Source organism: Mustela putorius, unplaced genomic scaffold (assembly GCF_011764305.1).
Source record: "Mustela putorius furo isolate JIRA1106 unplaced genomic scaffold, ASM1176430v1.1 tig00000196_pilon_pilon_pilon, whole genome shotgun sequence".
Taxonomy (NCBI): domain Eukaryota; kingdom Metazoa; phylum Chordata; class Mammalia; order Carnivora; family Mustelidae; genus Mustela; species Mustela putorius.
Genome location: NW_025421310.1, coordinates 1,544,402 through 1,561,438, shown reverse-complemented (window position 1 = coordinate 1,561,438; position 17,037 = coordinate 1,544,402). Strand labels below are relative to the sequence as shown.

Here is a 17,037-nt window from a genome sequence, read left to right as displayed (position 1 = left end):
GCATAACACACACAGCTCATTGTCACTTCCACATGTCCCTGCACAGGCCACCCACCAGGACAGCCACTCCCTGCTCCTAGCTGGAGGTCCAGGTCTCCTCCATTCATCCCTCCAGGGGCTCCAGCCCCCACCACCTCCCAAGTCCCACAATAGCTTTTGACTTTGGGGAGTAGGGGAAATCTAGGGCCCCCTCTAGCTGAGAAAAGAGGGAGCCCTCTGAGCAAGACCCCATGGCGGGGGTGGGGGGGTGGGGAGAGGGGATCTCTCCCGAGATTAGAGAGATAGGAAAAAATAAAGACACAGACACAGAGACTATGTCCCTGTGTTATAGAGAAAAGAAAGACGAGAGCCAGAGAGAAACAGACATAGGAGGAGAAAGATACATAGGCAGACAGAAGCACAAAGTACAAAATAGGTGTTTTTTAATTGAAAATTTTTATAAAAAGGAGAGGGAACATGAAGGTGCCCATGGGCTAGTCCCAGGGCCCTGCAGCGTTGGTAGGAGGGTCTGAGGGTGGCAGGAGCAGTGAAGGGCATCCCTCTTTCCATCGGTTCATTCTTCGTGTGTCCCTCCTTGCTGGCCTTCAGGCACCCCCTGCTCATGAACACAAGCGGGCAGGAGGGTGCTTGGCAGGGACCTGTGTGCTCAGGCGTGGACCAAATGGCCTGGGGCCACCGAAGCTCAGGCCCGCGGCCTGGCAGGAGTGCAGTGGTGCGGCTGGTGCGAGGGTGCGAATCCTGGGCGGCAGATACAGCGGAAGGAGCCATCGGTGTTGACACAGCGTGCGTTGACACAGAGCGGGGAGGCCGCCTCAGCTTCATCACACTCATTGATGTCTGCAGAAGGAGGTACAGGGAGCGCTGCTCAGGCCTCGGGACCCTGTAGCCCACTTGTCTGGCCCCTGGGGCTCCTGAGGCAAAGAGGTGGAAATGCTGAGCCTCCTATTTGGAGTTGATTGTGGCTACTACCACCTGCTGGCTGTGTAAGCCTGGGCAGGTGGCTTAACCTGTCTGTGCCTCAGCTTTGTGTTCTGTGAGATGGGGACGGTAGCCCTTAGGTCACTAGGTTTTTGTTAGGAAAATAATATTGATAATGATATCACAACAACCAATGCTTACTCTATACCAGACACTGTTTAAAGCACATTACATGTACTTATCCTCCTAATAACCCTATGAGGTAGGTACCGTGATCCCGTTGACATACAGGCAAACTGAGGCCCAGCCTGGAAAAGCTCCTTGCCCAATATCACACAACAAGCCCCCTTTCTGCCCAGGGAGTTCTCAGGCCAGCTCTCATAGTCTGAGTTCTCAGTCCCCTGCTATTTCTTGGCTGTGAGTCCTTGGGACACTCAGTCCTCTTTTCTGAGCCTTGGTTTACACACAGGCCTCAGTATCACTGTCAATCAGTACTGATGATGGTCACAACTCTATGAAATGCGTTCTACAACTATGCTCATTTTTTGAATGTGAAAAACTAAAGGGCCAATGACCCGTCCAGGGTCACACGACACATTGCTAGACTGAGCCTGAGGTCTGTCCAATTCCCCCGGCGTCCTTGTCTATAACCACTTTGTCTTACTGCTTCCTAAACTAGGCAGCCCTGACTCATACTGCCATTCTACAGAGGAGAAGAGGGAAGCTCTCCGAAGCGGTCAAGCAAATCGCCCCAGGTATGACTGGGAGATCGCATCTGCAGGATTCTTCAGGGTGCCTCGATCCTGCTTCAAGCCCAGCCCCCCTGAGGTCCTCGCAGCCTGACCTCAATTTCTGCAGGCAAGCCCCATCCCTGTGCGGGAGCTCCTTCCTGTTTCCTGTGATCTGGCCGGACCCCTTGACATCTCTGACTCCCCTCCACCCCGCTCGAGTTAGGGCGTCCACCCTCTCCCGGGCGCGGGCTGGCTCTGGCCACCCCTCACCGACGCAGGCCATGCGGGTCATGTCCAGGCGGTAACCACTGAAGCAGTCGCAGGTGAAGCCCTCAGGGACACGCACGCAGCGGCCGTGGGCACAGCCGTCCAAGATCCCGCACTCCTCGGCTTCCAGTCCCTCATAGGGCTCAGACAGGGTGCCTGCAGAGAAGGCGGGGACTCCGGGGTTGTTGTGGGGGATGGTCTCAGCCTCCCATCCCTCGAACCCCCACCATGGGGCCACGCCCCGTCCAGGTATCCTCTTCTAAACTGTGCGTCCCGCTCGGGGGCTCTGGGGGGCGCTGTGGGGCCAAGTTTCCCTCGCTCTGCTCTCCTGTGGTCCTCACCTCTTGGTCTGCTGGTGTTTCGGTCCCTCTTCTTCATGGCTCTCCGTAGCTCTCTCCGACTGTATCTGTGTTTTCCCATCTCTGAGCCAATGCCCCCCAGGCCCCCTCCCCCGCTTCTCTGGGTTTCTGGATCTCATGCTCTTTCTCTCCCTCTTCCCTGTCTCCATCTCTCTGCACCCCTAACTCCCCATTTCAGTCTCCATCCCTCGGCCGCAGTGCTCACCAGGATAGCCTCCACCTTCAGGTGACTCCTCAGGCTCTGGGAAGGAGCCACGCGTGTCGCGGGACCGATAGCGCCAACGGCTGCCTGGGCCAGGTGGCGCGGCAGCCTCAGAGTCACTGTAGGGGCCGCCATCATCCTCAAAGTCAGGCATGTCGAAGGGTGGTGCTCCGTACGGGGCCTCCCGGCGGGCGAAGGGCCCAGGAGGAGGTGGGTAGGGGTCATAGGGTAGCACGGCTGGTGGATACAGTTCAGGCCCATAGGGAAGGCCCTGGTAGGGTGGACCTAGGTCAGGGCCATATTCGTAAGGGAGTCCAAAGCCACCTGGCCGCGGGGGACCATATGCAGGGGGGCGCAGCACATTACACAGGGCCTCAAAGTCATCTGTAAACAGGAAAAGCCTCATGGTTAGCCCAGGCTAGCCTCAGCACCCACCATTCATGTCCTAGTGTGGAAAGAGGAGCCCAGAGGAGTGAGGAGGGCTTGGGGCTGAGGCATGGGAGGGGCTTCAAAGGAGGGGGCTGGGATCTCTCGGTCAGGATCAGGGGTTCTGGAGCTAGGATTAGGCAGCTGAGGGCTGAGACTGGGATTCCAAGTTGCTGGGATCAAGAGTACTAAGGACAGCTGGTAGGAATCAGGGTCCAAGTGTTGGAATTTGGGGGGACCCCTGGGAGCTTGGACTAGGGGCCTAGAGAAATAAGATGGAAGGTGTTTTAGGGACCAGAGCTGGGGAGTCACAGGAACGGGGGGCCTGAGGGGCCAGGATGAATAGGAAGGGATCTGAGCCAGGGGAGCTGGAGGTCTGAGGACCAAGGACCAGGGTTTTGGGCCTGGGGTTGTGTTCCCAAGGGCAGGATTGGGGGATTCAGGGGTTTTAAGAGCCAAGCTTTGGGGGTCTCTGGGATTGTGTGCTGGGGTCTTAGGCACGTGGAAGTGAGTGTCCAGTACACTGTGGTCTGTGGGCCAGGATGATGGAGTCGGGCCTAAGGGCAGAGGATTTGAAAGGAAGGGTCTCATGGGCTGTCTCGGCCCCTGGGTGTGGCCCAGGCAGGTGGTAGTACCTGAGTCCTGGGCGGGGCAAAGGGCACAGTCCATGCCCCAGGCCTCGCCATAGAGGCAGCAGCACTCTGTGTAAGTGGCCTGGCGGTCCAGCCGAGGGCGACTACACACGAGGTCAGCTCCTACTTCCTGCCAGCACACTCCCAGGTTGTCATCTGAGGGCAGAGACAGCGTGCATCAGGGTGGGACAGGCAGGATCGGATCCTCCCAAATGCTTGGAGCAACCCAGCCACCTGATGCCTAACACCAGATGCTTCTCCTTAGCTGTGATCTGCCTCCCGGAGACCCTCTGAGGTAGCTCCTGGGCTTGGTCTGAAATGAGGCAGTCGTAGAGGAGGTAGGGTCTGAGAGGGTTCTCTCCAAGCCCAGCCTCTGAAGGGCAGTTGCTTTTTATATCTGAGCATTGTTTGAATGGAGTCCCAGGGTGTTTGAGGGGTGAGGGGCGGGGGGAAATGTAAGAACAGGATGTGGAAGGAGAAGAGAGCTTAGGTCAGTGGGCAAAAAGAAAGGACCCAAAGAGATAGAGACAAATACATCCCAAGAATCAGAGACTCCAAGAAAAACAGGAAAGCGAAGATGCAGAGAGAGGGAAAGAGAGAAATGAAAAGAAACAGACCTAGAAAGACCCCGAGAGTGGCAGAAATTCCAGAAAGCCCAGAGAGGTGGAAAGAGACAGAGACACACAGGGAAATCATCACAGGAAGCGCGGCTTCAGCGCTTAGTAAAACCAGGTCCCATAACAGAAATAAAATTCCCCATAGCCACCAATCGCCGTTGCACCCAGTGGGCCGAAAGGAAGCCGGGGCCCCGGGGCTATAATCAACTTGCAGATACACACGGCCAGCCAGTGGCAGGCTCCCCTGGGACCTCTGATTTCGGGAGAACCCCCGGACACCAAGCCAGTCCGCCTGTAGGAGCCTCAGACACCGCGAGGAAATGGGGTTAGAGTTAGGGGCGTGAGGGGGCAAGGCCGAGCGTGGGGGCGGGACGGGCGGGTCTGGGGGCGGGGCTACCGAGGCTCTGGCTCTCGTTGGAGACGCAGCGGCGTCGGGAGCCGTCCAGCACCAGGGGGGGCTCGCAGGTGCAGTGGTAAGAACCCACGGTGTTAACGCAGCTGCCGCCCTCACACGCAGGCTCCTCGTCCGCGCACTCGTCGTTATCTAAGGGAGACGTGGAGGGAGTGGTTAGGAAGCAGCCCTCGAGCCTTTCCCACTTGCCCAGCGCGTTGACAGTGATAGATGGAGTCTAGACTCCAGGAAAGATTTCCTGCTGGCGGTGGCCACATTCCAGACAGGGACTGGTGGGGTAGACGGTCGGGGAGGTGGGGAGGGGAGGGGAGGGGGGGCTCGTACCGACGCACTCCAGTCGCTGGGCATGGTAGTAGTAGCCGTTGCTGCAGTAACATGAGTAGCCCGGGGCCGTGTTCACGCACACGCCGCTCTTGCACACCTGGTCTCGGAAGAGCTGGCACTCGTCCACGTCTGCGGGAAGGATGGTCAGAGGCGTGCCCCACACGAAGCGAGGGAAGGGGGCGGGCCAGGGCGGGGGGGGGGGGCGGCTGGATGGGGGGAATGGGTGGCTCTGAGGCTTGACCAGGTAAGAGAGGGACCGAAAGGTGGCGACAGAGACCCAGAGGTAGACAGACAGGGAAAGGTGGAGTTTAGAGAGAGCACGGGGTGTGGGGGAGTGGGGGAGACAGAGAACCAGTGAGAGACAGAGGTGAGAGAGGTGAACAGAACCAGCTGGTGAGACTGAGCTGGCCCTGGGGGTTGAAGGGGATTTGGGGCTTGAAGTCTGGCCTTACCCCTCCGGAGGCTCAGGTCTCCACTTGGTGCCAGATAGCCCCGGCCATGGGGGCATAGTGACTGGTACTCCACTGCACACAGACACAAGGCTGAGCACAGATGCGCTACACCCAGCCCCTGCCCTGGGTCCTGGGCTTACTCTTGCCCCTGGGGAACACCCTTCATCACCCAAGTTTTCAAGCCCCCTGCCTTTGTGCTCACCTCTTGGCCTCATGCCCACCTGGCTGGCATCTCACCCTTGCCCGTGCAGTTCCCAATACCCCAGTCCATGTCCCAGTGCATCTGCTGTCCCAGTCCCATGCCCCCCTCTCTCGACCCAAACCCTCAGCCCTCCATCCACCCTGTAGCCCCTGCCCACCTGTCTCAGTGCTGGGGCACTGCTGAATGCGGCAGCCGCTGCCCCAGCCCTCACCCACGGTGCAGCAGCACTCTTGCCACGTCACATTCCGTGCCAGGATGTTGTCACAAGCATCCGGGGCTGCCGTATCAAAGTAGCACTCCCGGCGCCCACTGCCTGCAGGGCCCTGCCTGGGTGGGCTGGGCCGGCGGGGTGGGGATGGTGGAGGTGGCCGGGCAGGCAGACCTGGGCTGGCAGGAGCCTGGGGCTGTGGGCCAGGGAATGTGCCTAGGGAAGCAAGGGGCTAATTTAGCCCAGTGTGGGCTGAGTCTCCCACCCCCATATTATAGATGAGGAAACTGAGGCAGAACTCAACTCCACACCTCTCCCCATCTGTCCTCATCCATTCTCACTCCCTGTTGTTTCTCCATCTCTTGCCTCCCCAGTTCACACCCTGCCGGGTGTCTGGCCCATGGCCCAGGGGCAGTTTGGGAAGTGGGAGTAGGAGGGGGGTGTCTCTGGCCTCCTTTTTACCTCCTGGGTCCTCAGATCCAATGCATTCTAAACAGGCCCCAGAGTCTTCCCAGACCTAGCCTTAGGCCTGGACACATCTCTCTCTTCCCTTTTAGTTATTATTTTTTTTTTTTAGATTTTTATTTATTTATTTGACAGACAGAGATCACAAGTAGGCAGTGAGGCAGGCAGAGACAGAGAGGAGGAAGCAGGCTCCCTGCTGAGCAGAGACCCCGATGTGGGGCTGAATCCCAGGACCCTGGGATCATGACCCGAGCCGAAGGCAAAGGCTTTAACCCACTGAGCCACCCAGGCGCCCCCACATCTTTCTCTTCCACCAGGCAGCCTACAGCCTGGCCACCGGCCTCTTGCCTTCTGCCACCCACCCTCCCTTCCTCTCCCACGGCCCCCTGCCTTGGTCTAGTCCTCTTCTCTCCTGCCCAGGTCCCTGGCCCAACCTGCTCTCTAGGATCCAAGCCCCTAAGCACCCACGCCAGTCCACCTTCACAGGGCAGCTGGAGGGAGGTTTTAAAATCTGATTATACCTCTCTCCCATTCAAAACCCTCCCGTGGGTGCCATAGTGCCCTCAAGAAAGGCCAACCTCCCAAAGATGGTAAATCAGTGTGATCCGGCACTGCATCCCTTCTGTAGCCTCGTTTCTCCCCACCCCTTCCCTTGCTCTGTACAGCATGCCACCCTGAACTTATTTTTGATCCTCAAACGGGTCAGGTCCTCACTTGCCTTGCCAGGCCTTTGCCCTTGCTGTATCCTCTGCCCAGAATGCCCTCCCTCACCCACTTCACCTGGCTTATTTCTACTCATCCTACTGCTCTCAGTTCAGACCTCCCTTCCTATAGGAAGCTGTCTCTGACTTTCATCTCAGGCTGGGGTAGGCACCTCCTCCAGATTCCCATAATCCCCTACCCTTGCCCTGGCAAAGCCTTGTTCCCTCTGGCCTGGGCTTTCTCCTTCCAGTCCTGAATTCTCTGGCTGTCACTATCTGGTGATATCTCCTCATCACTACTGTGTCCCTAGGACCTAGAATAGGGCCTAAACGCAGTGGATGCCCTATTAACATTTGTTGAATGAAAGAATCTGGTGTAGAGTTAGGGACAGGGCTGACACCGAGTCCCATCACCCGTGTTAACCCATGTGTTTTGATTTTTTTATTGTTATTTAAAACAGCATTTAACATGGCAGCTGTCTGTGCCTGGAATGGTTAGATCACATCATTTTTCTGAGCCCTGCAGCCATCAGTTAAATAGACGCATCAGTCTTACCAACAGAAGTTCGCGGGGGAACACAACGTCCAGTCATGGGGTCAAACTCCTCAGGGCTGGTAGGACAGACGCAGAGGAAGGAGCCTTCAACATTCTCACACAGGGCAGCTCCACACACACGCTGTAGCGTTTCACATTCATTCACGTCTATGAGCAAGAGACAAAGGAGAGGGTCAATGGTTGTAAACGTCTGTGATTCCAAAGCTCTAGAAGTCTGAAACACCCAAATGTAATGGGTATTTTTAATGACTCAAACCCCATCATTTACTTCTCTTTGGGGGACAAACCCTGGATTTCCCTTGGGAGCCTTCTGCTCATCCATTTTCAACTCATGTATTTTTGAGTACGGTTAAATCTACTCCGAGTAGACCTGAGTTCCAGGCATGGCCGACCAGGTTACTGCATTTCTCTGGTTCAGAGAGATGGGTGGTGGCCAAGCTGGGGCAATCAATGCCAGTCCTGGGACTTTTGCTAGGAATATCAAGAATGAGCCTCCCTCTTTAGCATTGGGGTTGCCAAGCTAAGGATGTTAGCCTGGAGGTGCTAGGGCCTTCTTTGTCATTGTGAAGTGTCTGCCTGAAAATAAATACAACAGAGGAAAGCGGCTGAGAGGAGGAGACAGCTAGCCTTGTTAGAATCCCTGGATCCAAGTTAAACATTCTAGGACTTCACCATTTTAATTCTCTTCAAAGAAATAAAGCCTATTATGTTTGCACACAGGGTGCCTGGGTGGCTCAGTCAGTTAAGCATCTGACTCTTGATCTTAGTTCAGGTCTTGATTTCAGGGTCGTGAGTTCAAGCCCCACGTTGGCTCAGCATGGAGCCCACTTAAAAAAAAAAAAAAATATATATATATATATATATATACACACACACACATATATATATATGTATATATATATATGCACAAAAAACTAGGATTTGTGCAACTCACTGTATGTAAATTGAACCTCAAGTGAAAATATCTGGAAACTCCTACTGGACTCTGGTTAATGCTATACATACTTTAGAATTTAGGGAGAAATGTACTGATGCCTGTGATTTAATTTTAAACCAATCCTAGAGAGAAGATGAATTACAGACAGGTAGGTGAGCCAAAAAGTAAATAAAAGAATGATAATGGAATATAGATCATGGGCATGTGGACATTCATTCTAGAGGTCTTTCAATTTTCTGTACATTTAGATGTTTTCCTCACAAAATGTTGGGAAAAGAGAAAATGTTTATGTGCACTTAGGATTAGTGTGCATTTTACACACTTTACACATGTATTTTTTTTAAGCCCTCCCCAAACAAGATCTGAATGAACAGGTTTCTGTTGCTTGCAACCAAAAGGAGTCCTGACCAATATGGAAATAATGTATATTCCAAGTCTAAGTTCCACAGGCCCAGTGTGTGTGTGTTTATACTGATTTACAGCAAATGTGAACTCAGAGCTGTTTGGGTCTGCAGAGGGGAGCAGGGCCTGACCAACCTCTTCCCCACCCTCTGGACCCATCCACCCCCTGGAGCCCCGTACCCACGCAGTGACGCCCGTCCCTGGCCCCTTCATATCCCTGGTCACAGAGGCACTGGAAGGAGCCGGGCAGGTTCTGGCACACGGCGTGGGCCCCGCAGAAGGACCGATTCCGGCATTCGTCCACATCTGCAACCACCAGACAGTCAGGCCCTTGCTGGACTTTCCTTCCCCTCCACATCTCACCCAAAGCCAGACCGACACCTACCCTGGCAGCCGCCCCCTGGCGTGGGTTGATAGCCAGGGTCACAGGCTGGTGTGCAGCGGTAGGAGCCAGGAGTGTTCTCACAGCGCTGGGCTCCACAAATCGCTGAGCCATATTCTTGGCACTCATCAACATCTGAAAAAAAAAGTGGCGTGGGTGGAGGGGAGGGGAGTCACAGGACCAGATTCACAAGATCCTGATGCTGTTTCCAGTTCCTGTGGCTGAGAAGTCTCTATAAATCTAGTATTCTAGGAGTCTGAGCTTCTAAAGACTCTAAGTTCTTACTGCCATTTCTCACACAGTCCAAACTGTCCCACCACAGGGCCTTTGCACTCACAGTCCCCTCCATCAGAAACACTTTTCCCTCAACTCTCTGCATGGCTCCCTCTCTCACTTCACTCAAGTGTCAAGGTCGAGCCCTCCTAGCAACCCTCTCCCTACTGTTCTATCATCTATGTCCATCTATCCTGCTCTGTTTTCCTTCTTAAACTTGATATATTATCCATGTGTCTCTTGGCATACCAACTGTCACCTCCCTAGACTACAAACTCCACCATGCTGGGACTTGTGTCTGTCTGGCTCCTGCCACCTCCCCCCCCCCAAGCTTTGTATCCCCAAGGTGTAGAACTGTGCCTGACACTCAGTAGGTGCCCCCAAAGTGTTTGCTAAATGAACCTTGAATCTATTTGTGTATTTACTGCCTATTTCTCCCCATCCCCTCCCCATCCCCTGTCAGCTCCATGAGGGCAGGGACTTTGTTTGACTCGATGCCTGTTGCACCCACCCCCCCCCCCCCCCGTGCCTGACACACAGGTGTTTAATGAATTCTTGTGGAATTTGAATGAGATCCCCTGAAACTAGCCTTCCACGGATAAGAGGTCTGCTAGCCAGAGAGCCCATGTCATTTCATTTGCTCCCCCAATCCTCCCACCTCACCTCCACGAGAAAATGCAAGGGCACACTGGTGGCTTATTTCCACCACAGAGATATGAGACACGGTTAAGTGCGCAGGCTGGGGGCTTCTTCGCTCCCCTCAAGTCCCGAAGGCAGGGTGCTCCTCCTCAAGTCCCCAAGAGAGCTGACTCCAGCAACTTGTCCTAGGGGCAGGGGTGGGGAAGGAGAGTAGTCTCACCGTCACAGGTGCCCTCAGGGCCTGCGTGATAGCCAGGGTCACAGTCTCGTACACAGCGGTAGGAACCCGGGGAATTCTCACAACGCTGGGACCCACACAGGGCAGGGCCCCGCTCGCGGCATTCGTCCACGTCTGAGGAAGGAGGCACAGCAGTCAAATGGGGGAAGCAGGGGAGTCTCGGAGGCAAAGGAGAACAGGTGAGCGAGTTAAGGAAGGCAGTAGAGACGGGGGGAGCCTAATGGGAGAGAAGGAGAGGTAGGAGAGAAGGGGCAGGGATCAGGCCGGGGGCGCCTCTCACCCAGGCAGGAGGCGAGGTCTGGGCCGGCGCGATGTCCGGGAGGACAGACGCACTCGAAGGAGCCGTCGGTGTTGGTACAGATGCCACTCTGGCAGAGGTCCTCCTCGCTGCACTCGTCCACGTCTGCGGGACCAGGTTCGAAACCACCGCCCACCTCCGCAGCTTAGCATTGCAGGCCCCGCCCCTCTGAGGCCTCCTACTCTTTTCCCCGCCCGTCTTAGGCTCCTCCTTTCTCTGCAAGCCCCTCCCCTCCGACGGGTTCAGGCCCCGCCCTCTCCAATCACGGCACTCCTTACTCCGACTCCGCCCCTTTCCCTCCAAACCTCGCCCCTCCCTGATCGCCACCAGGAGGCTCCACACTCCCGGCTTTGAAGCTTTGCGACCTCAGTCCTAAAATTCAGACTCCGCCTTCCGCCCTCTCCTAGTCCTGATTTTCTTGGTGTAAGCCCACCCTTTCCCCGTCCAGACCCAGCCTGGGTACCGACCGAGGCAAGAGGCTCCACGGGGTCCGGGCCGGTAGCCGGGGGCGCAAGTGCAGGCAAAGGAGCCGTCGGTGTTGAGGCACTCGCCGTGGGGGAAACAGAAGTCGCCCTCTAGGCACTCGTTCACATCTAGGGTACAGGGAGAGATGGGACTCGGGGGTCGTCGCCCAAGGAGCAACTCCGCCCGCAAGCCCCACCCACAACCTGCCAGACCAGCTTCCACCTCTCCAATAGCGTTTGCCGAGAAACGCAGACCCCAGGATTCCCAAGTTCTCCGACCTCTCTCCGCCCTCTCCCCTGCCCTACCCACCTGCGCAGGGCCCAGGCCGACCAGAGGGCGAGCGGTAGCCCGGCTCACAGCTGCAGCGGAAGGAGCCTTCTGTGTTGGTGCAGTGGCCATGGGGGCCGCAGGAAGCACCCGAGCTGCACTCGTCCACATCTGTGGGAACGCAAGTTTCAGAAGGGGTCTGGTTTAGGGACACTGCAAGGATCCCCTTGGGGCTGAGGGGTCTTGAGCAGTTGGTGGGTAGTGTCTCAGGATGGATAGGAGGTGAAGGCTCTGTGGCAGAAGTGAGTGGGTTACATCAAGATTCTGTGATTCTAGGGACCATAATCCTGTGAATCTGGATTTCTGGGAATTCCCTGTGCTAGGATCCTGGAGTCAGGGAGGGACTCTGGACTAGGACTGGGGTCAGAAATTAATTAGGTTAAGAGGCCAGGTATTACAAGCCAGGAGCACAGGATGGCATTCTGCTGAATCAGGGGTCAGAGTCAGTAATTGGCATCTGAGACCAATTTGGATCAGGGGTGAGAGTCAGGGTCCAGAATTCTGCCTCTAGTCAGGGTCTGGTCAGGGATCATGAACCCAATCAGGCCCCAGGGAAGGAATTCTGAGAATGGGCAGGGGCAGTGAGAGACAGGATCAAAGGTCACAGAAAGCCAGGGGTTATGGCAGGAGTTATGGCTAGGTCAAATGTCACAGTCAGTTTCAGGGGTCACAGGTCACTTTCAGGGTCAAGGGACAGTCAGGCTTAAAAGGGTTACAACTGCTTATCAGGGTTGTAGGGAGTGTTTATCAGCAGGGGTAATGGTTACAGTCAAATGTCACAGCCAAGTTGAGGGTTCATGGGTCACAGAATTAGATGTCACATTCACAGTCAAGTTTCATGGTCCAGATCAGGAATTGCAATACGGGTCAAGGGCCCATAATCTAGGTCAAGAGTCACAGTCAGACTCTGGGGGTCATGGTCCAGGGAACCGAGGTCCAGATTAGAAGGGTATGGATCACGATGAAGGCCTAAGGTCATAGCTGGGGCTTGGTCTCACCAGTGCATCGGCCATGGTGCAGGTGGTGGCCAGCAGGACAGGCCCTACACTGGAAGGAGCCGGGTGAGTTCACACACTCCTGCCCAGGACAGGCCAGGTGATTCTCACACTCATCCACATCTGGGGGGCAGGGAAGAAGGTGGCCTTGAAGGAGCAGCCCAGAGCCCACCTCACCCATCCACACTCCTCCCTCCCTCCCCGGTCTCACCCTCGCACTCGGAGCCGGCAGCATTGGGTTGGAAGCCCGTGGGGCAGACACACTGGAAGCCGCCTTCTGTGTTCTCGCACCGGCCATAGGCGCAGGGCGGTGGGCTACGGGCACACTCATCCACGTCTGGGGGAGAGGGGACCAGTGGGGCTGAGAAAGGGGCCTGGACCCAATCATCCCCATTGCTTTCACCATCTACTCCAACATTCCGGGCTGGAGGCAGGCTCCTGGACTTTGCTCAGGCTCATCCCACTCCCAGGAGAACAGAGTCCTTTCCCGGACCCCCATCAATGGTCTCTCCAGCTACCATGGGGAAGCTAGGACCCCACCTCCTACATGCTGCCCTCCCCACCTCAGGGTGGTCCCCTCCCCAGACAAGCACATGAGTCATTCCTAAAGGGAGGAGGAACGCAGGGCACCCTCACATTCGGAGAAATGGGAGAAGACTCTAGAGTCAAACCCTCTCTGTAGCTCCACTCCTGTGTCCCTGCTCTCCATTACCAAGCCCCACCATCCTGTCTCTCTACTCCCCAATCATGTCTCTCTCCAGTCCCCACAGCCAGTGGCAGTGGAATGGACTTGGACCCAGGACCCTCACCTTGGCACGGGGCCCCCGGCCCTCGGGAGCGGAAGCCAGCAGGGCAGGCACAGTGGAAGGAGCCCGCTGTGTTGTCACAGCGGCCTGGCCCGCAGGGCGGTGGCTCTTGGGCACACTCATCCACATCTTCTTCACACGCCGAGCCCCGGAAGCCAGCCGGGCAAACACAGCGGAAAGAGCCGGACAGGTTCTCACAGACCCCTCTGCCACAAAGTCCTGGGCTCTGCGTGCACTCGTCCACATCTGCCCAGGGCAAGGGGCCAGCCAGAGTCACCCCACCCCCACGATCTGCTCTGCCTCCCTGACCTCCAACACTTTCACTTTCCCCTCTCCATCATTCTGCCTCCCTGTCCCATCACTCCGCCTCCTTGTCTGCCTCATTCTACCTCCTCTTCTCTGTTATTCAAATTCTCCGTCCTCCATCCCTCTACCTTCTCAATCCCTAAGCTTCCGGTCACCCTCCTAGAACTCTAGTCCCCATCAATTGGTCTCTTTCTGCACTATTGGTAACTCTACCCCCTTCCCCCATAACTGACATCACCATCCTCCATCCTTCTGCTTCTCCATCTTCCATGACTCAGCTTTTCTGTTTCTGACCGCTCGGCCTCTCCATCCCCATGTCAGTCTGTCTCTACAGCCATCAGGCTGCCTGCCTGGCTCTTAGAACCTGGCCCCTCCGTCTCGCAGCAATCAGTCTCGCCCTGCCTCATTGCTCAGTTTCTCCATCCCTCATCACTGCTGCTCTACCCTTCCCCCCACACCCCCTTCCCCTCAGTCCCTTCCAGTTCCTCACCCTGGCAGCCGGCACCGTGGGGAGCCGCCTGGTACCCAGCGGGGCACACGCACAGGAAGCTGCCTGGCGTGTTCTCGCAGCGCCCCCGGTCACACGGCGGCGGCACGCGGTGGCACTCGTCCACGTCTGCAGGCACCAACCCAGAGGTTGAGGCTGGGGCAGATACTCCCCCTCACTCCCCCCATGCCCGCCTTCAGAGGGCTCAGGAAGGATGGGAGGTGGGGAGGGCACGGGCGCAGCCAAACTTGGGCCGGGGCCACACTGGGGCGGGAGCCAGCGGCAGTAGGACAGCCCGGAGTGGGTAGGTTTAAGGCGTAGGCGGGGAAGGAGGGAGGAGGGCAGGTGAGAGGGGGAGGACCAGGCGACGACTGGGGACCCGGCCAGGGCAAAGGCGGGGAGAACAGCGAGGGGGGCAGTGTGGGGAGGGCAGGACCTGGGCAGGGCTAGGGCGGGAAGGGCAGCTTTGGGGACCGAACAAAGGGAAGGCAGGAGCGAGGGAAGGGGCGGTGCGGGGTGAGGACGGGGCAGAGGTGCGGCAGGGTGGGAATTGTGCGTGGCGGTCAGGAGATAGGATGCCGCGGGTGTAGGACAGGGGCGGAGCCGGGGGGAGGGCGGGAGCCCGTCGGGAACATGGAGGGGGCGGGGCCAGGGAGGAGCGGAGCCTGACTGGGTCCGGGAGAGGAGCCGGGCGGTTGTACAGCAGGGACCCGCCCCGACGGGAAGAGCCGGCTGGACGCGGAAGAGGCAGTGGTGGGGCCGAAGGGAGAGCGGGAGCAGATCGCGGGGGCGGGGTGGGGGACGGGAGCAGAAGCTTGGGGAACCGCGGGAGGGAGGGAACTGCTGGAGGGCGACCCGGGCAGGGGTGGGGCCTGAAGCTGGGCGGGGCGGATTTCTCACCCAAGCACTCCGCAGCCCGCGGGCCCGCTCGGTAGCCCTGGCCACACACGCAATGGAAGCTGCCTGGCGTGTTTTCACAGCGCCCGGGGGCACAGGGCGGGGGCACGCGGCGACACTCGTCCACGTCTGAGGGCATGGACGGGGCTGGTCAGGAAGCGACTGGCAGAGCCCCTCCCGCCCCGCCTCCGTCCACCCCCACTGCCAGACTCACCGATGCAGTGTGTGCCTTGCGGGCTGAGCCGGAAACCGGAGTCGCACGCGCAAGTGTAGCCTCTGGGCCGCGGGATGCAGCGTCCCGGGCCACAGACCTGGGGATTGCGCTGACACACGCCCGGCGAGGAACCTAGGGGGGGGGGGGATCCAGACAGCCAGGGTTCCTCCATCTCTGAATCCTCTGTCCCCTTCATCCCAGTACAATTCCCTCCCATGCTCTGCCTAAGGCACCCTCATGGACGTCCCTCCGCAAGTTCCCTTCTGAGCTCAGAGAGGTTCAATGACTTACTTAATTGACAGAGAACTTGACCCCAGGCCTGTATGACACCAGCTCCTAATGTTACCCAACACCTGACCGTTGAAACCTTTCTCTCTTCTCATCCGTTCCTTAACTCTTGCTGTAACATCCCTATCCTGTGATCTTCACCTTGGAGCTCCCCTCTGGAATCCCCACCTATAATACCCCCATCGATGCCCTTGATTCCTTCTACTGCACCTGATTCAGGGATCTCAGGACCAGACCAGGCAGGGATGCTGGGCAGGGGAAGCTCAGGGCCCGGCCTGTGCTCAGGTGGGAGTTCTGGACGGCGGGTGGGCAGAAAGCCTGGCAAAGAAGGGGTACCAGTAAATGGAGACATAGATTTCAGTGTCCCCCCTCCTCTCTCTCCTCCTTTCCTTATGAGGCTGAGGCCTCCCCTTGGAGATGGCATCTCCTCCTCCAGAAGCCAGCTCACCTGTGGGTGGCCTAGGGGTAGAGGGTGGAGCCCGGTGGCTCAGGGACACTCGGGGTGGCTCCTGGCTCAGGGGTCTGGTGTTGTAGCGGAGGTCAGAGGCCGAGTAGTGGTAGCCAGGGCCAGCAGGACAGATCTCCCGAAAACCCTCTGGGAACAAGAAAGGGAGGGAGAGAGACAGAATGTGAAAGTAGGAGGGAATGAGAAGAGGAGTCTAGAATCTGGCCTTGACTGGGGGCAGGGCTTGGCTTTAGGTGTGGGTCAGGGGTTTGGGTTGGATGCTGATTTGGGGTAGTATCCTGGCCAAAGAATGGGACATCTCAGAGGCTAAGGGTGCAACCAAGGGTTTTTCCTTATTTGGTATAGGGACAGGAACAAGGGTTGAGAGTGGAATCTGGTTTAGTCTGTCGAAGGATCTGGCTTTAAACAGAAGGCAGACTGCCGGGGAAGTGTCTCAGGAAAGGGGGTGTCTGGGGTGGATCCCAAGAAGGAGCCTAGGCTGAAGGCAGGGTCTCAGGAACGTCCGGCTTGGCCAAAGCTTGGGGACACGGTTGGGCAAGTAGCATATCCAAAGGGCTAGGGGTTGTCAAGTCTGGCGGTGACTCAGGGGTGTGTCTCAGGGGTGGGTGTGGCCAAAGGTGGGGTGGGGCCCGGCCACCGGAGTCCTGTCTGAGGATCTCAGGGGCTGGGGGCGTGGCCAAGGCTAGGGTCCAGGAGCAGGGCCTAGAGTAGGCACCAAGTTAGTCAAGTCTAGAGATAGGCCAAGGCGGGAGGCGCTCACCTGAGCCAAAGGGTGGGCAGAGCTGGCAGCCTCGACCCCAGGCTTTGCCCACGCGGCTACAGCAGCAGATTTGCTTGGTGATGTTGCGCAGAATGGGCAGCGAGCAGCCACCGTCGCGGAGCACGCGGAAGCAGGGCCCTTTGGCCTCTGAGATCACGTGCTGGGCTGGTGGTGGGGGTGAAAATTATTCAGGGCGGGCTTGGGAGTGTAGCGGAAGTAGGGGATCTGGAGGATAGCCCCCGGAAGGGTTTAATGGGTGTAAAGGCCATTCAGAAGAGGTCTAAGAGGGTCTGAAGGAGAGGTGAGGGGTCTGGAGGTCTGAGAAAGCTCTGGGGCCTGAGGAGGGAATGAGAGAATCTGAGAAGGATCTTGGGGTCTGCAGAAG

The 17,037-nt window shown here is 57.4% G+C and overlaps 1 protein-coding gene across 5 annotated transcripts in view; it reads right to left on the bottom strand.

Annotated features, from left to right (window-relative positions):
• Nucleotides 1-405: 405 nt before the first annotated feature.
• The window catches only part of LTBP4 (latent transforming growth factor beta binding protein 4), a 28,124-nt gene continuing 11,492 nt past the window's right edge, over nt 406-17,037 (bottom strand). For 4 of the 5 annotated variants that reach the window (XM_013047642.1, XM_013047639.1, XM_004776114.2 and 1 more), the window contains 24 exons: nt 16,653-16,817; nt 15,875-16,021; nt 15,637-15,744; nt 15,139-15,270; nt 14,928-15,053; nt 14,031-14,156; nt 13,238-13,480; nt 12,640-12,765; nt 12,432-12,551; nt 11,416-11,544; nt 11,109-11,234; nt 10,624-10,746; nt 10,326-10,457; nt 9,197-9,328; nt 8,992-9,117; nt 7,473-7,619; nt 5,700-5,966; nt 5,341-5,412; nt 4,889-5,017; nt 4,550-4,696; nt 3,539-3,691; nt 2,481-2,861; nt 1,920-2,072; nt 406-837 (listed from right to left, as the gene is read on the bottom strand). In XM_013047642.1, coding sequence (XP_012903096.1) covers nt 683-837; nt 1,920-2,072; nt 2,481-2,861; nt 3,539-3,691; nt 4,550-4,696; nt 4,889-5,017; nt 5,341-5,412; nt 5,700-5,966; nt 7,473-7,619; nt 8,992-9,117; nt 9,197-9,328; nt 10,326-10,457; nt 10,624-10,746; nt 11,109-11,234; nt 11,416-11,544; nt 12,432-12,551; nt 12,640-12,765; nt 13,238-13,480; nt 14,031-14,156; nt 14,928-15,053; nt 15,139-15,270; nt 15,637-15,744; nt 15,875-16,021; nt 16,653-16,817 — 3,665 coding nt within the window. In that variant the 3' untranslated portion in view covers nt 406-682. The remainder of the gene's footprint in view (nt 838-1,919; nt 2,073-2,480; nt 2,862-3,538; nt 3,692-4,549; nt 4,697-4,888; nt 5,018-5,340; nt 5,413-5,699; nt 5,967-7,472; nt 7,620-8,991; nt 9,118-9,196; nt 9,329-10,325; nt 10,458-10,623; nt 10,747-11,108; nt 11,235-11,415; nt 11,545-12,431; nt 12,552-12,639; nt 12,766-13,237; nt 13,481-14,030; nt 14,157-14,927; nt 15,054-15,138; nt 15,271-15,636; nt 15,745-15,874; nt 16,022-16,652; nt 16,818-17,037) is intronic. The other variant, XM_013047641.1, reaches the window with a different exon arrangement.